The sequence below is a fragment of the Anomaloglossus baeobatrachus genome, chromosome 6 (genome assembly GCF_048569485.1).
Source record: "Anomaloglossus baeobatrachus isolate aAnoBae1 chromosome 6, aAnoBae1.hap1, whole genome shotgun sequence".
NCBI lineage: Eukaryota > Metazoa > Chordata > Amphibia > Anura > Aromobatidae > Anomaloglossus > Anomaloglossus baeobatrachus.
Genome location: NC_134358.1, coordinates 265106218 through 265130444, shown reverse-complemented (window position 1 = coordinate 265130444; position 24227 = coordinate 265106218). Strand labels below are relative to the sequence as shown.

Sequence of the window (24227 nt, the reverse complement as noted above, 5' to 3'; positions counted from 1 at the left end):
GACCGTGGATTACGCCGGACAAGGAGGGCTTTGTTGTGGGTAATAAATTGGTAATGAGGGAATGTGTTTGTGTTTTTTATTTCTAATAAAGGATTTTTCGGGTGTGTGTTTTTTAACTGTAATTTACAGATTAATCATGGAAGGTATCTCGGGGTGACGCCTGACATGATTAATCTTGGACTTATTGGCAGCTATGGGCTGCCAATAACTCCTTATTACCCCGATTTGCCAACGCACCAGGGCAAATCGGGAAGAGCCGGGTACAGTCCCAGATCTGTCTCATCTAATGAATGCGGCAATTCTGGGCGTCTGCTGGCTGATATTGTTAGGCTGGGGGGCTCCCCATAACGTGGGGCTCCCCATCCTGAGAATACCAGCCTGCAGCCGTATGGCTTTATCTGGCTGGTATTAAAATAGGGGGGGACCGCACGCCGGATTTTTTAATTATTTATTTATTTACACGGCACACAGAGCCGCACGGCATTAAATGAAGTCGGGTGAAGTTCACCTGCTGTCCCCAACGACCAGCTAGTCGCTCTGCAGGTCCGGATCGCTGTTAGGTCGTTGGCCAGGTCTGCCTGTTTGACCGCTCACCAGAGACTTTGTAGCGATCCCGGCTAGGTTGAGATCACAGGTTGGATCGCTAGAAAGTCTCAGTGTGTAAACCCAGCTTAAAGGTGTCTAAGCTTTATTTGATAGTTTAAAAAAAAACCAGATTAGTCGCTCAGGAAAGAGGTTACTTTCATGATTACTGGTATGCTCTAGAATAAAATAAAATCATATAGCAATATGTTAAAGGGATTATGTAACATGATTTTATTTTTTTTGAATCTTATGTACTTAAGAACTTACAATCATGTGGTTCCATATTGCCCCGCACAGAATTCTTCCGGATCAGAGCTATCACGGACATCTCCTGACAGCGATTACGCAGCTTCCAGGGATAACATTTAAACAGAACAACTGCTTCTATTCTGCACTGTTTTGTTGACTGGGTGTGACAGTCAATGTCATGCTAATTTACAATTGTCTCCTCGCAGCATAACTGCGGAGCACCGGCTATCAATAAACATGAGGTTAGCAGTTCTACACCATCGACAGGCCAGACTGAAAGGAGAAGAGCTGCTCTGTTCTCGTGAATTTGCAGAATCGCTGGCAGAAGTGGTCTGTGATCACTCTGAGCTGGCACTTGGCAAAACAGGCTGGTAGTTATCGACTAACTACCTATCAGTTATTAGCCCTATGAGAAGAAAAGTAAAATAGTCTCGGATAACCCCTTTAAGGTATTCATTGGCTTTTTTCCTAACTCCTCCATCCTTATTCTTTCTTTGACATATGAGGGCTTGTTTTGTTGGACAATCTGTTGTTTTGACTGACTCCATTTGTTTTACCATACTATGTACTGAAAAAATGGGAAAATTCCAAGTAGGATTAAATGGAGTATCATGAAAGAGGAGTGCATCATTTGAGCATCATAATGCTACCTTAGATGGGGCCTTCTAGATGACATAGATGACTGAGATTTAGGTCTTAGGATTGATATGGGTATCTCAAAATGGAACTTCTCATGCCTCGCTCTGAAGCTTCAGGCAATCCTCTATTCCTAGCCCAGCAGTTTTGCATGTTTGTATGTCTGGCATCTGTACATATGACACCTTTTTCACGGTTGCTACATGTGCCCATTATAGCGTATGGAGATGCTCACATGTTTGTGTTGTCAAAAGGGACTATGTGTACGTGTGAACAATACGTGTGTCCGTGTGAACCATACAGAGACATGTAATTTTTTCCCAGCATCACAGATGATAAGGGCCAATATACAGTAGGGCTATGTGTGCACGTTGCGTACTAGCCCTGCAGAAATTTCTGCAGCGATCTGAAGAGCACACGTGCGCTTCAAATCGCTGCAGAAAATGTCCGTAGAGAAAAAAAAAGCCGATTCCATGCGCTCTGTCTGCAGATCCTCCCATAGACAGAGCAGGGGCTGCCGGCAAAGCGCACGGAAGAAGTGACATGTCACTTCTTGAACGCAGCGCTTCGGGCAGCAGCCGAAGCGCTGCGCTCTAAGACGCCACGTGTGCACGGCCCCTGCACAATCTCCATAGACTGTGCAGGGGACGCAGGACGCATGCAGTTATGCTGCGCTACAAAGCAGTAGGAATCTAACCCACTGCTAACCATTGGTACAAATGTAATGGAAAATTGTCTTGCCGAAGTGATAATTTTGTTGCAGCAGGCGGCTGAAACTGCCAGCTCCGGGCAGCAGCATGCCCTACAGAGGGAGATTAGAGCCCTGATGAGGAGGCAACAGGTAGAGCTGGCCAGAGGAGAAATTGAGGGTAAGTGACCCCTTCCCCATTGCAATACCCCCAAAAAGTGAGATGTTGATATGGTGTCGGGCAGCAATAGGCCTCAAGGGTCAAGATTACCAGGCCCTGGTGGAACCTGTGTATTTAGACAGTAGGCCTTGAGTCCTGATAGCCAGAGGGGTAGCAGATGTCCGCAAGGGAAGAGTGCCCGTCCGCGTCCTGAAATGTGGGGAGGAGGAAGCCAAATTGCCCCGGTACGCCACTGTAGCAAAACTGCACACTGTCAGTAACAATACCATCAAAGCAGTGGAACCCTTGATCCCGTCCGATCAGGCGGAAGACAATGGCTCCAAGGGACAGCTGGAGGACTTTGTGCCAAAAATTACATGTGGGCACCAACTCCACCCCCTCACACCAAAAGCATGGGGTTTACCGGGTGGTACAGGAATACCAGTGGATCTTCAGCAAACACCCTCTAGATTTTGGGTAGGTAAAAGGGGTTACACAGGCGACCATCATCCCATTAAAGAGAGATACCGCCCTGCACCCCCAGCACAGTATCAGCGTGCCAAAGAAATGTTACGGGAAATGAAGGAGGCTGGGGTTATCAGAGATAGTTGTAGCCCCTGGGCAGCTCCACTAGTGCTTGTAAAGAAAAAAGATGGCACAATGAGAATGTGTGTTGACTACAGGCAAATTAACCGCATTACACATAAAGATGCTTATCCATTACCCAGAATAGAAGAGTCATTAGCAGCTTTAAAATCAGCTAACTATTTCTCCACCTTGTATCTCACCAGTGGGTATTGGCAGGTTCCCGTGGCAGAGGCAGACAAGGAGAAGACTGCATTCACGACAACAATGGGTCTCTGCGAGTTCAATTGTATGCCGTTCGGGCTCTGCAACGCCCCAGGAACATTTCAGAGATTGATGGAGTGCTGCTTGGGCCATTACAACTTTGAAACCGTGCTATTGTACCTGGATGACGTCATAGTCTATTCCAAGACCTATGAAGACCACCTGAGGAACTTAGCAGAAGTGTTTGAGTCCTTCTCAGAGTATGGCCTGAAGATAAAGCCTTCCAAATGTCACCTCTTGAAGCCAAAAGGTACAGTACCTGGGTCATGTGGTCAGCGCAGAAGGTGTGGCACCTGATCCAGTGAACGTCACACTAATCAAGGACTGGCCAAGACCCACCACGGTAAAGGAGGTGCGGCAGTTCCTTGGGCTGGTGGGCTACTACCGAAGGTTCATTGATGGTTTCACAAAGATAGCAGCGCCTCTTCAAGATCTCCTGGTGGGCCAGCCAGAGAAGGCTAAGAAGCAAAGCCCTCCATTTGAATGGAACAGCCAAATAGAAGCATCCTTTGTCCGGCTGAAAAGGGCTCTCACTGGAGAAGAAATTCTGGCCTACCCTGACTACAGCCAGCCGTTTGTACTGTACACAGATGCCAGCAACGTGGGATTGGGAGCAGTTCTGTCCTAGGTGCAGGGAGGCAGAGAGAAGGTGATAGATTACGCCAGTAGGAAGCTTCGTCCCACAGAAAGGAATCCAGAAAACTACAGTTCCTTCAAGCTGGAGTTCCTCGCTATTGTCTGGGCAGTGACTGAACGCTTCAAGCACTATCTGGCGTCGGCCAAGTTTACCATCTTCACGGACAACAATCCGTTGACTCACCTGGCAACAACTAAGCTAGGTGCACTAGAACAGCGATGGATGGCTCGACTGTCCAACTTTGACTTTACCATCAAGTACCGGGCTGGCAAGAAGAATAACAATGCGGATGCTCTGTCCAGAATGCCTCACTTACTCAAATCTGGAGAAGACATGGATGAACTGGAAGAGATAGAGTTACCAGCCTTCCATGGATAAGGCGTCTCCCAGTGTGAGCATGCTGTAAGAGGAAAGCACTCGAGTCAGCAAGAGGTTTCTATCAACCCATTACTCCACCATAAATGGGAAGAAACCCAGGACCGTGACCCGGCCGTCTGATTAGTTAAAGAAAAGCTGGCACAAGCAGAAACCAATCTTGGTCCCGCTGCTCCACAAGAAGCCCAACAGCTGTGGAAGGAGAGGGGATGACTGTTTCTCTACAAAGGCAAGCTATGCAAGAGATATGTCAACTGGCGAACGAATGAACTCGTCTGGCAGATAGTGGTCCCAGAGAGGGATGCTCCAATGGTACTGGCAGCTTACCATGATAGAGCAGGACAGTTCGGTTGGAAGAAGTTTGAGATCCTACTCCGTGATCGGTTCTACTGGGTGCACATGAGAAAGGCAGTCGAGAAGTGGTGCCGAGACGGTGGTCCATGTAACCTGAGGCGGAAGGATGATACCAGCCAGAGGTCTCCCCTACAGCCAATTGTCATGAAGCAGCCCCTAGAGTTGATGGCCCTGGACCACGTGAAGTTAACACCAAGCCGGTCAGGCTATGTTTGCGCCCTCACCATTGTGGACCATTACTCTCGCTTCCTGGTAGTAGTGCCTGTGAAAGACCAGACAGCCAGAACAGCAGCTCAAGCATTTCAAGCATACTTTTGTCGACCTCACGGTTATCCTGAAAGGGTACTGACTGATCAAGGCCCTGCATTCAAGGCAGAAGTGTTCCAAGAGTTCTGTAAAATGTACGGCTGTAAGAAAATAAGAACAACACCGTACCACCCCCAAACCAATGGATTGTGCGAGAAAATGAACCATGTGGTTATTGATTTGCTCAAGACTCTACCTCTGGAAGAAAGAAACCAATGGCCTGAGAAGTTACCAGATCTAGTGGACTTGTACAATAATATCCCAGTAAACTCGACCAACTGCAGCCCTGCTTACCTGATGCGAGCAAGACCTGGCAAGTTACCTGTAGACTTTGAAATGGGAACTGTGTCACCTGAAGCGGTTCAAGAGATAGAAGATTGGGATACAGAGCGACAACAACAATACCGCTAAGTTCAGGAATGCGTGCAAAAGAACCTGTCCCAAGCCAGAATGAGACAAGAAAAGAACTACAATCAAACAGCCCCAGCAACTCCCTTAGCACCTGGAGAACAGGTTCTCAAGAAAAAGTGGAGAACGCATCAATTAGATGATCAGTGGGAGAATGAACCCTACACCATTATTCCCTCCAATTTTGACAATAGTAAAGTGTGTCTCATAAGCAAAGATGAAGGCAAGACCTATCAAGCAGTTTCTAGAGACCGCCTGAAAGTGTGCCCTGAACGGTGCAAAATCCAAAAGGAAGTAGAAGAAGTACAAGAAAGTCCCCAAATTCAAGAAAAAGAGGAAGAGATGATCCAAAAAATACTTGGAAAATTCACCCAAACATAGACCCAAATAAATAATGCTATAGTGGTACCAGTATTGACATTCCCGCAAATGGTCGAACCAGCAGCAGAAGAGGTCCCAGATCCACCTGAAGACAAGTCGGTCCCAACAATAGATGTCACGCCAGCAGTGGAACAGGAGAATCAACCCCCTGCCAGTGGTGAACCTGTCGTACACTTGGCGAATCTAAGACTCCATAGGCAACCATCATGCATACCTATCAGGGTTAGACCTACCAGTAGCACTGAAGTAGCAGACACTCCAAGTAGTCCGGGACAAACACCAGAGCTATGCAGGTCCCAACGCAGCACTCGGGGACAGCCCCCTTCAAGGTATAGAACATAGAAAATAGAATACCTAACAGAGTGTATATAGTTATTTAAAATGTCTCGTATAAAATGCTTTTTATTTTAGGTGATTAAGTAAATGGACAATTGGGCCACTGGACTATGGGTGGCCAACACTTTAATTGTTTAGCACCAGTGTGCTCAACACCCCAGAAGAAAAACCCGTCCGGTGTGCATACAATGGGGTCATCAATGCTCTGACGCACGCCCAGAGCCTACGTTGGGGGTTTTATCGCGGCGGGTCCCCCATGGAGCAGTGTAATGGACACCTGGCAGGGAGCCACACTGGACTCTTATAATGTTATTTAAGTTTGTAACATTTAAGAAAATGTGCCTCCCACCATGGGATGAAATGTTCAAATGTTATTGTTTTTGTTTCCTCAGTCTGGGAGTACTGGTTTTAACTAAGGGGGAGTGTGGCGCCCCAGGACCTGGTCGCCACAACAGCATTGCCCCTCCAAAGGGTTAATGCTGAGCCTGGAGGTAATTGGGGAAATCATTGGCCAGTAGGTACCAACATCCAACGCAGTTTCTCCCTCAGGCCAGCAGAGGGAGCTCTGAACCTGGAGTTCCAGGGAGCATTCCTCAAGCTTGACCTGAGGGAGGAGTTAGTGTTCAGTCTTTTAGGGAAGTTGGAGAGTGAAGACGCAGAGTAGTGCTGTCCTGTGGACTGGGGCCTGTAGCTGGAATAGCTTGGCCCAGTAAAGCAGGATTGGCAGAGAGGCACAGAAGAGAATTAGACATTGGAGTCTGTGGTTGCCAGAGTGTGAAACCCTTCCCTGGTAGCCGAATCCGAAGGGCAGGAGAGCTGCAAGCCCCTGGCCCATAAGCAACCTGAAGGTACAGCTGCATCACCAGGGCTCGGTGTGGACCCCAGCAGAGAAGCACCAGAGAGGGCCTGCGCAGCCTACCACACAGGGAGAGGGACGTACCACCGGTCCCAGCAGCAAGAGGGCCATTGCTAATTCAGAGTGCAGGGTCCTATGAAAGCAAAGGAAGAACAAGGAGTAGGCCTCATACTCAGCTGGCCAAAAAGAGCACCCCAGTTACTTCCAGGCCGGCCGGAGCCTTCTACCACCTGTAACGGTCTCCCAGGACTAACCGTTTACCCAGTAAAAGAGGAGAAGGTAATGAGACTGTTGTTTGTGTCCGGTCCTTTCAGCGCCCTGTCGGCCCTACACTACACCGCAACTACACCGACACTTACAAGCACCTATAGTTGCCCCGGGGCACGGCTCCACCTGTGGGGAGCAGAACCATCTAAGCTGCCATTCCATCAGCCCTCGAGACCCCATACAGAAGCGGCGGCTTAATAGCCGCAAACCACAGGTGGCGTCACGAATAATATAAATTTTAAGCACCCCCACTGAAGCCATATTAATTGACTCCCGCCAGGGTCACGGAGTCGGGCCCCGCCACCACTGACTATCCCCGGACTAGTCCGGCCCGGCACCGGGTGGCCCATAGCCCTGGGGTGGGCGAGTCAATCCCACAATGTAATTTGTGGCTCAGTGTCTCACATTGTTATAATAAAATGACTCGCCCACCCCATGGCTATGGGACACCCGGTGCCGGGCCGGACTAGTCCGGTGGAAGTCAGTGGTGGCTGGGCCCGGCTCCGTGGCCCTGGTGGGTGTCAGTAAAATATGTGGCTTGCTTAATAATGGTTGTGTTCGTGACGCCACCTGTGGTATGCGGCTAATAGGCCGCCGCTGCTGTATGAGGCCTCCGGGGGATGTTATAGCAGCAATGGTGGTACTGCTCCCCACAGGTGGAGCAATGCCCGGGGCACTGTTGGTGCTTGTGAGTGTCTATGCAGATGAAATAACAGAGGCAACTTCAAGGGTGCAGTTCAAGTTCTTTACTCACACTTCTTGTCACAGCGCTGTAGGGACCCTTGGACTGCTGGGACCACTGTCAGGGATCTCCGCCATTTCTGGGTGATTCTGAGAGTGAAAGCCGGTACCCTTCTCTTAGTGTCTCTTTCTTCTGCTGTCTTCCTTAGCCTTGCCTTTGATAGGATAAACCTGGCTTGGCCTCCACTACAGCCTCCAGGCTGGGGGGTCACCTGTCGGCTGATTACCCCTTTTCTGGAAGTTCTGCTATGGGTTCTGGCCCGGGGAGTCTACAACATTCCCTGGGCCTCGGTTTTTACTGTTTGGAGATGATCTTTGCACTCCTCCAGTCTCTAGGGACCGTCCCCTGTCGCAGCTTGATCCCTCCACCGATGTTCTTGTGGAACAGGCCACCGTAGCTCTAAACTGCCCCGACAGCTAAACAGACTACCCGTGGCCCTGCGACTCCTTCTGTCTTCTACGTGGTGTCACCTGGACCTCTGGGTCCCAGGATCTTCACCAGGAAGCGTCTCTTTTCTTTTTTCTAGCCCCTGACTGACTTGGGGCTTTCCTTTCTTTCCTTTCTCTTCTCCTCCTTGCCTGCCTCCAGCAGGCCTCCTCCTCCCTCCTTTCTCTCGTTCTTCTTCTCCAACTACATGCTGGCTCCTCACTCTCTCACTCCCTGAGGTAGACTGACTACACTAGACCTTCCTCTCTGTGTCTGCTCTCAGATGGCTCCTCCCACCTCCCCAATTGCTCTGTTCTACCCTATAGGAGCAGGGATGGGTCTTATGACCCCCCCCAGCATGCAGCATGGGAGGGTTGTCTGCCACTTTCCCTGGTCCCAGTATGTACCTAACAATGGGTGTAGTGGGGATTTACCAGGGGACCGGAGTTCACTCTCTTCCTCTCCCAGAATGGGGCATCACACCACTGGATGGGGTGCAATGACCTGTGGCGACGGAAGCCTCAGGGGCGCCACACTCCCCCACAGCAAATCCCAGCACGTCCTCGGGCTGAAAAACAACAAAAACATGTGGAAGAACTGCAAAACATTTTTGTTATGAACAATATAAAACAATAAAACATTTCTTCCCTTTATGGGAGGCATAGGTACTTAAACGTTGCAAACTTCTTATAAAGAAACTATGTGTGCACTTCCAGTTCATTGCACGGTTTGGGCACATCCCCCATAATTCTGGTAGGGGCACAACGGGTGCAACTATATACATTTCTTGGCTACAACAAGTCCAGTAGCCTGGCAGTTCGTTTCTTTTCAAACAACAATGGGGCAAATAAAACCAGCCACTAAGTCCAGTGGCCTGGTTACACAGGACACATAAGACATCACATTCACCGGGGACCACATTCCAGTTCCGTGGCCCGGTACACATAAACATGGGGGTGACATCTTCGAAAAGCATGAGGGGCAGTACAGCAGGAAAGGGTGTCATCTTCGAAAAGAACATTAGGGCAGAAACACAAGGGACATCTTCAAAAAGAATGAGGGGCAGACAGGGGCTATATACAGTTCAGCTTCTTTTCTTACTTCTTTACATGTAGGGATTCTTCTCCGGCTCCCCACCTGGCAGCAGGTAGACAGCGGTCAGCACAGTCTGCGTCTGCTGGTCTTGGCGGGCCGCGCCTGGCATGGCGGCGGCCTGTACTTGGCGGGCCGCATCTGCGGCGTGGATTAACGTCGCCGCTGCGGCGGGATCTTGCTTGTCCGAGCGGGGTATCGCTGCTGGGGCCTGAGCTGGACAGGCCGGGCTTGGTGTCGCTGCTGCGGTGTGGATGGGCACCGCTCCGGCGGCGAAATCTTGGCGGGCCGCACCTGGCGTGGCTGCGGCCCGGATCGGCGTCGCCGTGCCGGGCGTCTCTCCTGGGACCGCGGGAATGGCAGCGGGGGTTGGGGCACTCGCGCCGGCAGGGGCAGCATGGTACTCACCCAGATCTAGGCCGGAGATGCTCTGCAGCAGGATCGGCATCGCCGGTGTGGACTCTGGATGGACGTGGGCATCACCCCCACGCAGGCCTCGCTGCAAAGACTTCTGCAGACTCCTCATGGCCAGCACCATCTCCTTCCCCCACACGGCTGTCTCCCATCCGCTCTGCTTCTTCATCCCGTCAGCCATCCTTCCGATCTCAGCCTCCAGCTCAGCGGCGGTCACAGGCCTGATCCAGGTGAGCTCCCCCTGGCCTCCGCTTACAGGAGCCATTTTCTCTCTCTGCTGGTCTGGCATTTAAACTTGTTCTGCCAGCCGGCCAGCTTTTCTAGGCGCCATTTCTTCTTCTTCCGCCTTCTATGGCGGGCACCGCTTCGTGCTCTTTTCTTGGATAAGGGGGCGGGGCTTCTCTTCGCGCCCTTTCTTCTTTCAATCCCCCCTTCTTCCTGCGCTCAGTGGCTTCAATGGCGGCAGTTTTTCACAGTAAACACAGGCTATTTCACGATTCTTCAGGCGCACAGTACCCGGTGTGACCGGGCACGAAATCCTGTTCGTGACGTGGCCCTGGTGGGTGTCAGTAAAATATGTGGCTTGCTTAATAATGGTTGTGTTCGTGACGCCACCTGTGGTATGCGGCTAATAGGCCGCCGCTGCTGTATGAGGCCTCCGGGGGATGTTATAGCAGCAATGGTGGTACTGCTCCCCACAGGTGGAGCAATGCCCAGGGCACAGTTGGTGCTTGTGAGTGTCTATGCAGATGAAATAACAGAGGCAACTTCAAGGGTGCAGTTCAAGTTCTTTACTCATACTTCTTGTCACAGCGCTGTAGGGACCCTTGGACTGCTGGGACCACTGTCACGGACCTCCGCCGTTTCTGGGTGATTCTGAGAGTGAAAGCCGGTACCCTTCTCTTAGTGTCTCTTTCTTCTGCTGTCTTCCTTAGCCTTGCCTTTGATAGGATAAACCTGGCTTGGCCTCCACTACAGCCTCCAGGCTGGGGGGTCACCTGTCGGCTGATTACCCCTTTTCTGGAAGTTCTGCTATGGGTTCTGGCCCGGGGAGTCTACAACATTCCCTGGGCCTCGGTTTTTACTGTTTGGAGATGATCTTTGCACTCCTCCAGTCTCTAGGGACCGTCCCCTGTCGCAGCTTTATCCCTCCACCGATGTTCTTGTGGAACTGGCCACCGTAGCTCTAAACTGCCCCGACAGCTATACAGACTACCCGTGGCCCTGCGACTCCTTCTGTCTTCTACGTGGTGTCACCTGGACCTCTGGGTCCCAGGATCTTCACCAGGAAGCGTCTCTTTTCTTCTTTCTAGCCCCTGACTGACTTGGGGCTTTCCTTTCTTTCCTTTCTCTTCTCCTCCTTGCCTGCCTCCAGCAGGCCTCCTCCTCCCTCCTTTCTCTCGTTCTTCTTCTCCAACTACATGCTGGCTCCTCACTCTCTCACTCCCTGAGGTAGACTGACTACACTAGACCTTCCTCTCTGTGTCTGCTCTCAGATGGCTCCTCCCACCTCCCCAATTGCTCTGTTCTACCCTATAGGAGCAGGGATGGGTCTTATGACCCCCCCCCCAGCATGCAGCATGGGAGGGTTGTCTGCCACTTTCCCTGGTCCCAGTATGTACCTAACAATGGGTGTAGTGTGGATTTACCAGGGGACCGGAGTTCACTCTCTTCCTCTCCCAGAATGGGGCATCACACCACTGGATGGGGTGCAATGACCTGTGGCGATGGAAGCCTCAGGGGCGCCACAAAAACAGCTAATCAAACACAATTTTCTCTGTTCCCACAATGATATCTCTAATGCCTGTCCTGGGCTGAGCGCCTTCCATTTGTTACTCGTGCTGGTTATATTAGATATCATTTGGCTCTAATAACAGCAGTTATATTACATAGCATCTAGCTCTTTAGTTGCAGCCAGAGCTTAGCTGTTAACCATTTAGATGCTGTTGTCATCTTTGACAACAACTGTTAAATTTTGTCACTGCCTCTGCATGCTTCCTCTGCCTCTCATCGCTCCCTCTCTCTCCTATGATGTGACTCTTGGGGAAGCACTGATGGGTTACAATGACATATGGAGGCCATCTTGCGGCCATATTAGTCCTCATTGGAGCTTAGCTGTATACTGAGCTGCAAAGGAGACCAGGCTTTAAACTAATCTATTGCAGATTCAAGTTTCCTACAGAGACTAACAAAGTAAATTAGTAAAAAAAAGTTTATTATAAAAGCCTAAAAAATGTAAATTTTCTTATAAAAAATAAAATAAGCATATTTGACCTTGGTGACTCTTTAAAGATTAATTTATCAAGATATAATTAACACAATTGGTAAATGCTGTAACAAAAAAAATTAATAAATAAAAACACCAGAATTGCAGTGTTTTAGTTACCACAAAAATACAGTTAAAAATAATCAAAAAGGCATATGTACACTAAGAGTAATAATGCAAAGCGACTGTTCACAATGCAAAAAAAAAGAAAAAAAAAAGCCTACACGCAACTCGCACAACAAAAGAAAACAGGTCTAGGAATATAGTGACACAAACTTATGAATTTATTTTTCACCACTTAAAAACCAACCAATGCAATGATAGCTGTAAAAACAAAGCCCAATGAGCAATGACGAAATTGCAAATTTTTAATCTCACTTGGAATTTTTTTGTTATTCAGTACATTGTATTGTAAATTGAATATTCGTCCTGCAAAAATCCAAACACTGATACAGCTATGTTGAGAAGGAAATAAAAAAGTTGTGGCTTTTGGTAGAAAAGAGTAGGAAAAAAAACAAAGTGCATGAATTTAAAATTGTCAATGGATGACTCCTCAATGTCCTCTCATAGTCACAGTTCACTTAAAAACGAAAGAATACTCAGTAATAGATTTTCTCAGACTTTAAATGAAGGATTTATTCTCTTTCCTGGTTAACAGAGGGTTCATCCAAAATTAGATTTGATAAGTCTAAAGGCACCGTCACACGCTGCGATATCGATAACGATATCGCTAGCTAGCGTACCCGCACCTGTCTTTTGTGCGTCATGGGCAAATCGCTGCCCATGGCGCACAAAATCGTTAGGAGCCGTCACACGGACTTACCTGCCTAGCGACGTCGCTGCTGCCAGCGAACCGCCTCCTTTCTAAGGGGGCGGTTCGTGTGGCGTCACAGCAGCGTCACTAAGCAGCCACCCAATAGAAGCGGAGGGGTGGAGATGAGCGGCCGTAACATCCCACCCACCTCCTTCCTACCTCATTGCCGGCAGCTGCAGGTAAGCTGCAGTTCGTCGTTCCCGAGGTGTCATGCGTAGCGATGTGTGCTGCCTCGGGAACGACAAACAACCTGCTTCCTCTACAATCAACGATTTTTTGAAAACGACCGACGTGTCAATGATGGACGATTTGGTGAGTATTTTCTATCGTTAATGGCCGTTCGTTGGTGTCACACGCAACGACGTCGCTAACGATGTCGGATGTGCGTCACGGAATCCGTGACCCTGGCGATATATCGTTAGTCGCTGCGTGTGACGGGACCTTTAGAAACAAGTCTTTTTTTTTCTCTCCTTGTAATCCAATGGCCAGAAAGATTGTGTATCATTCTTCTGAAGAAGCTCGTGGCAGAGAGCTCTCCGTTCCTTCTCCAGAAATCTCCTACTCTCCTTTAAAGTCTAGTGACTTAGTCAGGTCTAGTAAATCTCCACCTGGTTAAAGGGGTTATCTGGTCTGCTAGTGAAAGTCTGCAGTCATTCTCTGTAGCTGGAGATGTCTGAATTCTTACAGCTTGAAGGCTGCACATTCTTTGGTGTTGACCGTGAGAGTGAGCGGTCACATGACCACAAGTATGCTATTTTCAGAAATTCATCATGATAGCACCAGTTGAATTCACTACTACCTTTTTTGCAGGGGTTTGTTTCCTATTCAACCCCTTCACAAACTATGACAAAATGTATGTTACAGGTCATGTTTGTCTATTTAATGTGAGCTTGCGCTGTGAGCCCACATTTCCCCACACATGTTGGCTGATCTGATCAGCCAACATGAGCAGCTAACAGATGTGTTGACTAGTTAAATCCCACTGTCAATCTCTGCCCCGTAAAATAATAATGGGGTGCAGATGGGTGGTCATGACAGCAAGGGGTCATCTGATAAACTGAGTAACTCATGACATAGTTCCTTTGAATACCTGTGATGCGCCCGCAGGGTCTTGGGGAGTACTCATCACCGGGCTGGTGTTGAGGGGTTTGGGTTGTCACAGTGGCCTGGCCCAGCTCCGTGATCCCGCGTGTCAACCAAAATGGTGGGGATGGGATGATGGTGATGATGTGGGGTAGTTGTCTTTTGTGATGCCACCTGTGGTAGGCAGCCAGGAGGGGAGCCGCCACTGCGCAAAGTCTCTCTCTCTCTCTGCTGGGGCAGATGGTGACACAGCTCAGATGTTGCAGCTCTCCACAGGCAGAGCTAGGCACCAAGGAGGATGTTGAGAGTAGTTGTCAACCCCAGTGTGGGAAGCGCAGGGCGCGGGAAGGATCAGACGACACAGCGGTTGCAGTTTAAGGTGTCTACTCACTGAGTTGCTCCTGCTGTTGGACTGCCAGACTCCGCTGTGATGGGCTCCAGACGATTCCGGATAAATCGGGGCCTGGTACCGGAGGGATACTTCGTGAGTCCTTCCTCCCTGTGCTTAGTGTGTGAGTCCCTGCGACTTTAAGCTAAACAAGGATCCGAGTCCTTGGGATGGTTATGTTCCCTGTCCCATATAGCAGACAGCGCAAGTCCGTTGATGGGCATAGCTCCTGGCTCTATATGCTGATTTGCCCCGGGCGCTGTTGTGGGCCAGAAGACTTAAATCCTTTGCCTTGCGGATTCTACTGGCAGGCCATGAAGTGCCCACCAGCCTAGGGCTCCGCACTTTTACCTCTCCCTTCAGCAACCTTATTCTCTTGCATCTCACTTGGTTCCCGGTGGTGTCGAATCTCTCGAGTGCGTTTGTGGCTCCTACTCCCCAGATCAGTCGCCCCACCCACTCGAGCCCCAGAGTTAGTGGGTGGGAGGCCCCAGATGATATGGTGATCATCCTAAATGACCCTACCCTAACCCCGTCCCGGTGAGAGGGCAACTGTCTTATGTGTGGTTGTGGATGTTGTGAACCGGCACCGACTTCCTCCTTACCCGGGATTAGTACCACACATCTGGAGATATAGTACCCTGTGGTGACTGAAGCCTCAAGGGCGGCACACCTGCGCTCAGCCAGCGTTCACAGGAGATTGGCATTTAAGCTATTCAGAGCAATTCTGAAGCATCTTAAAGCTATTTAAGAAACCTACAGTGTCTGTTATGTAGAATAAATCTGGGGAATTTGATGAGAGAAGGGGCCTTTACCCTTTTTCGCTTTTTTTGCATTTAGTACATGAAGTATTCACCACCCTCCTAATAGCATATGGTTGGATATTCATTAGTATTTTTCACTAGTGCTACTTTCATCATATACCATTTGATGCCTGTCTATATAATGCAACAAACTACAGGTTAAACCTCTGTATAAGGAAGTATAGCCTATGTTATGTCTGTGCATGTTTACTCTCCATAAATTAAAAATGAAAAAATTCTTAGAAAGCATGTGCCTTTTAATCTAGGGTCATCTTACTCCTACAGGCCTCTGTTTAAAGGGAACCTATCACATCCCCAAATGCTATTAATCTGATGATATGTTTTAATAAACAGGTTTTCAGTGTTCCAAAGCTGCCCTGTCACTAGAGTGAAAGCCTAGCTACCAGGAGGAAAGGAATTTCATTTTTCCCTGCAGCCTCCATGTTTCAGTCATAGAGGCGTGGCCAGCGCAGCTTCAATCACCACTCAGTACACAGTGAGAGGCAACTGTAACAACTCTCTGAGACTAACTAATACAGTCATATGAAAAAGTTTGGGCACCCCTATTAATTTTAACCTTTTTTCTTTATAACAATTTGGGTTTTTGCAACAGCTATTTCAGTTTCATATATCCAATAACTGATGGACTGAGTAATATTTCTGGATTGAAATGAAGTTTATTGTACCATCACCCATTCCCTGTAGACTGTGAGCCCTCGCGGGCAGGGTCCTCTCTCCTCCTGTACCAGTCTGTTATGTACTGTTAATGATTGTTGTACATATACCCTTTCACTTGTAAAGCGCCATGGAATAAATGGCGCTATAATAATAATAAATAATAATAATAATAATAATTGTACTAACAGAAAATGTGCAATCCGCATTTAAACAAAATTTGACCGCTGCCCTTATCAATTTCTTGATTTGAACACTACTAACTACTTTTAACTGACTTACTAAAGCACTAAATTGGTTTTGTAACCTCATTGAGCTTTGAACTTCATAGGCAGGTGTATCCAATCATGAGAAAAGGTATTTAAGGTGGCCACTTGCAAGTTGTTCTCCTATTTGAATCTCCTATGAAGAGTGGCATCATGGGCTCCACAAAACAACTCTCAAATGATCTGAAAACAAAGATTATTTAACATAGTTGTTCATGGGAAGGATACAACAAGTTGTCTCAGAGATTTAAACTGTCAGTTCCCACTGTGAGGAACATAGTAAGGAAATGGAAGAACACAGGTACAGTTCTTGTTTAGCCCAGAAGTGGCAGGCCAAGAAAAATATCAGAAAGGCAGAGAAGAAGAATGGTGAGAACAGTCAACGACAATCCACAGGCCACCTCCAAAGACCTGCAGCATCATCTTGCTGCAGATGGTGTCACTGTGCATCGGTCAACAATACAGCGCACGTTGCCCAAGGAGAAGCTGTATGGGAGAGTGATGCGAAAGAAGCCGTTTTTGCAAGCACACCACAAACAGAGTCGCCTGAGGTATGCAAAAGCACATTTGAACAAGCCAGTTACATTTTGGAAGAAGGTCCTGTGGACTGATGAAACAAAGATTGAGTTGTTTGGTCATACAAAAAGGCGTTATGCATGTAGGCAAAAAACCACGGCATTCCAAGAAAAGCACTTGCTACCCACAGTAAAATTTGGTGGAGGTTCCATCATGCTTTGGGGCTGTGTGGCCAATGCCGGCACGGGAATCTTGTTAAAGCTAAGGGTCGCGTGGCTTCAACTCAGTATCAGCAGATTCTTGACAATAATGTGCAAGAATCAGTGACGAAGTTAAAGTTACGCAGGGAATGGATATTTCAGCAAGACAATGATCCAAAACACCGCTCCAAATCGACTCAGGCATTCACGCAGAGGAACAATTACAATGTTCTGGAATGGCCATCCCAGTCCCCAGACCTGAATATCATTGAACATCTGTGGGATGATTTGAAGCGTGCTGTCCATGCTCGGCGACCATCAAACTTAACTGAACTGGAATTGTTTTGTAAACAGGAACGGTCAAATATACCTTCATCCAGGATCCAGGAACTCATTAAAAGCTACAGAAAGCGACTAGAGGCTGTTATTTTTGCAAAAGGAGGTTCTACAAAATATTAATGTCACTTTTATGTTGAAGTGCCCATACTTTTGCACCGGTTAAATTTTGTTTAAATGCAGATTGCACATTTTCTGTTAGTACAATAAACCTCATTTCAATCTAGAAATATTACTGAGTCCATCAGTTATTAGATATATCAAACTGAAATAGCTGTTGCAAAAACCCAAATTGTTATAAAGAAAAAAGGTTAACATTAATAGGGGTGCCCAAACTTTTTCATATGACTGTAGCACTGATACAATGTTGAACTGCCTAAGGGTATGTACGCACGTTGCTTTTTACCTGCTTTTTACCTGCTTTTTTGCTGCTTTTTCTTCTGCGCTGTTTAATGCCAAAATGGATGTGTTCTTCTATTCAAGCAAAGTCTATGGAAATTTGGGTTTCTTGTTCACACTATGTTGTTCAAAATGCTGCCTTTTTGTGGCAGAACTTTGGTCAAAAACTCAGCTTTTCAAAGAAGCAACATGTCAATTGTTTTTGCCATTTGGGTTTTGCACTGCAAAGCTGAGTTTTTGACCAAAGTTCTGCCACAAAAAGGCAGCATTTTGAACAACATAGTGTGAACAAGAAACCCAAATTCCCATAGACTTTGCTTGAATAGAAGAACACATCCATTTTGGCATTAAACAGCGCAGAAGAAAAAGCAGCAAAAAAGCAGGTAAAAAGCAGGTAAAAAGCAACGTGCGCACATACCCTTAGCCAGCTGTCAGTCAGAAAGAGGGTGTGGATACAGCCGCTGCTCACTATATACTGAGCAGTGCAGTTACAGAAGCTGTGCTGGAGGTTGATGTATAACTTAATGCTAAAGGCTGCCCTGAAGAATAAGGTTACTTTCCTCCCAGTAGCAAGGCTTTCAGTGCAGCTTTAGAATGCTATTTACCCTGCAGATTAACCCCACATCTGCAGGTTAATAGTGTATGGGGACACGACAAGTTCCATTTAAGATCTGTGCATGAAATGCCACTTTTCACTCCCACTTGTGTTCGCTGTATGACTATGACTTTCCAGGTAAGTGAACTTCTAAATGGTAATCTTTACCTTTTCTATACTTTTAGGGAATGCGTGAAGTTGCATTTTGATTTCGTTATATCGTAAAGGCCGCTTTACACGCTACGACATCGCTAAAGCGATGTTGTTGGGGTCACGGAATTTGTAACGCACATCTGGCCGCGTTAGCGATGTCATTGCGTGTGACAACTATGAGCGATTTTGAATCGTCGCAAAAACGTTCAAAATAGCTAATAGGTGACATGGGGGTCCATTCCCAATTATTATTGCTGCTGCAGGTACAATGTTGTTCATTGTTCCTGAGGCAGCACACATCGCTATGTGTGACACCGCAGGAACGAGGAACCTCACCTTACGTGACGTCGCTAGGCAGGTAAGTAGTGTGATGGGTCCGGGCGATGTTTTGCGCCACGGGCAGCGATTTGCCTGTGACGCACAACCGATGGGGGCTGGAACGCACGCTAGCAATATCGGTAACGATATTGCAGCGTGTAAAGCGGCCTTTAGTGGAAGGTAAAAACAGATTATATAATGTTAGGTAGATTTTTACAAGTTACAACTAAATACTGATATATTTCCATTTAGAAATGTACAAAAAGAAAAATATTAACATAATAAGAAATATTATGTAAACTGTTTTTATGTGCTATATAATTTATTGTGGCTACAAAATGCAACAAAAAGATTTAACGATCATGAAAGGTCCTGTCTATTTAACACAACTTCTAATCCTATTAATGTCATAAGGAATCACTGGTTTCTCCTGCCGTCTCTCAACTTTCTCCATAAAACGGCAATGGAGGGGGGGCAATTTATTTAGAAATAACTTGACAGCTGATAGTTGACATCTCCCTTGTTAAAAAGAGGTGTTCCTAAAGTTTGATACTGTCAGCACTAGGCAAACTATGTAAGGAAAGCACTCCTTTTTAAAAGTATTAAATGATTAAAGTTTCAAAGCATTCTTGTAATACAGTGGCACATAGGATATAACATTATAATTACTGTGTCTTGTCAGGGGCAAGATGATGCCTTCTGATTTGGAGGAGAAGATAATGGCTGAGAAGAAAAAAGTGAGTTCTCTATGTTAAACAGCACTATTAAAATGTTCTTTCGGTATACTCTCAAAAAACCCTTCTAAAGAGGTAGACCTGAATGATGTTATGCTTTAATGGGACATTTCAATGGTAAATAGACATGATCAAATCTTATAAAACTTTAAATTGCATGGTTCAACAATTTTTTTTCCCAAAATTTTAATTTACAGGGAGTCACCAGTACTGCTAAGATTTAAATGTCCCAAAAAGATATGTAATGGTCTAAGGTCTATTTAGACTGTAATGAACCCCTTTCAAATGCCATAATGCAAATCACAGTTTTATAAATGTCAGTGACCTCCCCATATAGATGGATGGTAACCAGCAGCCTATTGAAAGAGGACCTTTCATTCAACTTTCCATGTTGTACTGGACATATGATGTAATAGTGGCTGCAGAGTGGAATCTAATGTGTTTGGTGTGTTCATCTCCTCCCAGGTTATTAGCATAGGTCATTTAGAAGGGAACAAATAGCAAGTGTACTTAAATTGTTGATACCAGCACGCAATGGTGACCAAGTGAGTCACTTTGTGATAAATTCAAGAACCACTTGTTCTTTATGTTTAAGATGAATCTCAATGACATTGGCTGTATGTTTGGGGTCATTGTCCTGCAGCAGAATACATTTTAAGCCAGTCTAACTCCTCCCTGATAATATTACATGATGGATAAGTATCTGACTGTATTTACCACCAATAATGACATCAAGAATTTATTAAAGTTGGAGACTATACATGTAGATGGGGACCAAGGAAACCTCAGAACTGGTAGAAACCATTGCATCCAAGTTGCATCGATCTACTGTTTGGAGACATTTGGCCATAAGTGGTCTTTGCGTCCTAAAATTATTCCTTTGACATACCAGGAGAAATTACTCAACTATCGATAAAAAAACATATGACTTGGTGCTCTGGACTTTGAGTTATAATTTGAAATATTTTGCGATAACATAAGACAGTTTAGTTACCAAATGGCTGGAGATCGACACACTGAGTATCTGCAATAATATTGAAGTGTCATGGAGGTTCTTTGCCAGTTTGTATCTGCATTTTGGCAAATGGAATATGGGATTTGGTCAGTATTAGGGTAAGTTCACACAGTGCGTTTTTCGCGGCGTTTTTGCGCGTTTTTCGGGTGCCTTTTTGCTCAGAAAACTGCATGACTTTGCCTCCCCAGCAAAGTCTATGAGTTTTCATTTTTGCTGTCTGCACACAGCGTTTTTTTTCAGCTGCGTTTTTGTGGTGCCACAAAAACGCAGCATGTCAATTATTCACGCGTTTTTCACTACACTTTTCATCCATTGAGTGCAATGGGATGTTGAAAGACGCAATGAGAAACGCAAATAGGTGCGTTTTGGTGTGTTTCTAAGACCAAAAACGCAGCTATAAACACAGGAGGTGGGTAGTAAAGTGACGTGTACAGGAAGAGGATTCTTTCTGTCAGTAAATACAGAAGCGTGAATCCTCCCGGTACCGTCACTGCCGCTTCCACCTCAAGTCCTGTGCATGTATGCTGCCGTGCGGCGTCATGTACGGGCAGGAGGTGGAAGCGGCTGCGAAATCAAAAGTGAACAGTAGAAAAAAAAATGTCATACTCACCTGTCTGCAGGGTCCCGGTGCCATGCCCGCTCCCAGCTCCTCCTCCCGGTACCGCCGCTCCGGGTGTGTGCAGTCTCCCCGGGTACGTATGCCTGCAGGATGCAGGACCTGGCGATGGATCACCTGATGCAGTCACCTGACACATCAGCTGATCGTAAGTCTCGGGGTGACGCCAGCGGCTGGCCGGCTTAACCTATCAGCAGATGCGTCAGGAGACTTCATCCCTGATTACCGGCAGCTCCTGCAGCGATCGGACGGGATCAGACTCCGCTCCAGGAGCTGCCGGTAATCAGCACATAAGTGAGTATTTTTTTTTTACACCGATGCATCAGCTGATTGTATAAACGGCTTTTATACAATCAGCTGATGTGTGATGTGATTCCGGCCTTGAACCTGACACATCATCTGATCGCTTTGCCTTCCGGCAAACCTATCAGATGATATTGGATCCGGATTGGACATCGTGGGACCCTTGACCCAGGATTACTGCGGAGGGGGTTTCTTTATTTCAATAAAGATGGATTCACTAATTGTGTTGTGTTTTATTTCTAATAAAAATATTTTTCTGTGTTGTGTTTTTTTTTATCTTTACTAGAAATTCATGGTGGCCATGCCTAATATTGGCGGGACACCATGAATTTCGGGCTTAGGGCTAGCTGATAATATACAGCTAGCCCTAACTCCATTATTACCCAGTGAGCCACACGGCATCAGGGCAGCTGGAAGAGTTGGATACAGCGCCAGAAGAATGAAAGCGCCATTTTCTGGGGTGGCTGCAAACTGCAATTCGCAGCGGGGGTGCCCAGAAAGCATGGGCACCCTGCACTGTTGATTCCAATCCCCAGCTGCCTAGTTGCACCCGGCTGGACGTCATTTTTTTTTTTTAATATTTCCTGAAATTCATGAAATAATTAAAAAAAAAGGGCTCCTCTATATTTTTGGTTCCCAGCCAGGTACAAATAGGCAGCTGGGGATTGGGGGCAGCCCGTACCTGCCTGCTGTACCTGGCTAGCATACAAAAATATGGAGAAGCCCACGTCATTTTTTTTTTGGGGGGGGCAAAGAAATCCTGCATACAGTCCTGGAAGGAGGATGTTGAGCCTTGTAGTTCGACAGCTGCTGTCTGCTCTCCTGCATACACCATTGGATGGAGGATGCTGAGTCTTGTAGTTCGACAGCTGCTGTCTGCTCTCCTGCATACACTATTGGATGGAGGATGCTGAGCCTTGTAGGTCTGCTCCCCCTGACTCTCCCTCCAGCATACAGTCCTGGATGGAGCATGCTAAGCCTTGTAGTTCTGCAGCTGCTGTCTGCTCTCCTGCATACACTATTGGATGGAGTATGCTGAGCCTTGTAGTTCTGCAGCTGTCGGCTCTCTTGCATACACTAGTGGAGAATGAAGAACATATTGAAGAAGGAAATGACATCAGACCTTTTTTTTTTTGTTCACTGATAAAAAACGCATAAAGACGCAGTGAGCAAAAACGCAGCAAAACGCAGCAAAAAACGCACCAAATCGCGGCAAAAACGCGTCACGGGTGAGTTTTTGTGCGTTTTTTGCCGCAAAAAACGCATAAAAACGCAGCGTCAAAAAAACGCAGAGTGTGAACCTAGCCTTAACAGTATTCTCAATGTTAAGAATTACAGGCAGATACTTATCTATTAACCCCTTCACGACCGCGGGCCGTAAAATTACGTCCTATTTTAACGTGACTTAACGACCAGGGACGTAATTTTACGGCCTAAACTTCATTTGATTGCCGTGGCCATAGCAACGGCTTTCAAATGATGTCCCCTGCTGTTTCTTACAGCAGGGGACCTTTGCTTGACCCCAGGGGGGGTGGCATCGCCACCCCCTATCGACGATCGATGTGATTGGCTGTTCAAATCTGAACCGCCAACCACATCGATCGCACTAATTTCGGCAAAAATAATGCCCGAATTAGTGCGATCCTGTGAGATCCAGCTATGAGATGCCGCAGCTGCAGCAGCATATCATAGGTGGACCTCAAACATGTCGCCCCCAGCCCCTGCAGCACTGATTGGAGCGATCGTGCTATGACGCGCAATCGCTCCAATCAGTGTGCAGTGGGGCGGTCTGATCTGCCGGTGGCCGCCCTCCCCAGGCCTGTGCTGGCCTGCGAGCCCTCCCCCAACATGGCTGCAGCGTGGAGTGGCTGGTACTTTTGGTACCACGCCACCGCTGCTGCTGCCGCCGCCGCCTCTGATGTCTCCGCCGCTGCAGCTCTAATGGTAAGTATTCCGCTCCCTGCGCGCTCCCGTGAAGGCCCCTGCGCGCTCCCGTGAAGGCCCCTGCGCGCTCCCGTGAAGGCCCCTGCCCGTGCCCCCCCCGATCTGCCCCCCTACGCCCCGATCTGCCCCCTCCGGCATCCCGATCTGCTACCACCGCTGCTGCTGCAAAGTGAGTACTGTGCTCACTTTGCAGCCCGTGCGCGCTCCCGTGGTGCCCCTGCGCGCTGCCGTGATAGCCCCTGCCGTGCCCCCCCCGCGATCTGCTCCCCCCAACCACCCCCCCCCGACATCCCGATCCGCTCCCCCCGCGATCTGACTGCCTCCCCCATTATTTCTATTCTGCTTCTGCAGCTCCCTCTCCGGTCTCCCCCTCTGCTCTCCCCCCCTCCCCCTCTGCTCTCCCCCCCTCCCCCTCTGCTCTCCCCCTCTGCTCTCCCCCCTCCCCCTCTGCTCTCACCCCCCCCCCTCCCCCTCTGCTCTCCCCCGACGTCCTCTTACCTGTCTTCACCGGCCTGATCACATCTGCGTCCATCGCTGGGTCCTTCCTGGGCATTCTGCTGATCTGCCTGCTGCTCCTGTAAAGCTGTCCATCTCTCTGCCATCTATTCCTCTGCAGCTCTTCTGGTCAGTGATCCTCCTGCTAGTCCTGTGGGTACTGTGAGTATAACTTTTTTTTTTTTTCCGTATCCCCTGTCCATTTTTACACCTCATCCGTCCGTGCGTCCCGCCAAGCGCTGATCAGGGATGCAGATAACGGATCGGCATCCCTGCTCAATTTTTGGCGTGACTTTTTTTTCCGTATCCCCGACGCTTTTTGTATCGCATCCGTCCGTGCGTCCCGCCAAGCGCTGATCAGGGATGCAGATAACGGATCGGCATCCATGGTCAATTTTTGGCGTGACTTTTTTCCGTATTCACGACGCTTTTTGTATCGCATCCGTCCGTGCGTCCCGCCGAGCGCTGATCAGGGATGCAGATAACGGATCGGCATCCCTGCTCAATTTTTGGCGTGACTTTTTTTTCCGTATCCCCGACGCTTTTT

At 47.8% G+C, this 24227-nt stretch overlaps 1 protein-coding gene across 1 annotated transcript in view; it reads left to right on the top strand.

The window, feature by feature from the left end:
- Positions 1–24227, top strand: part of LOC142244292 (glutamate decarboxylase 1-like) — a 141686-nt gene that overhangs the window by 11825 nt on the left and 105634 nt on the right. Inside the window, exon 5 of the mRNA XM_075316499.1 lies at positions 19256–19310. Coding sequence (XP_075172614.1) covers positions 19256–19310 — 55 coding nt within the window. The remainder of the gene's footprint in view (positions 1–19255; positions 19311–24227) is intronic.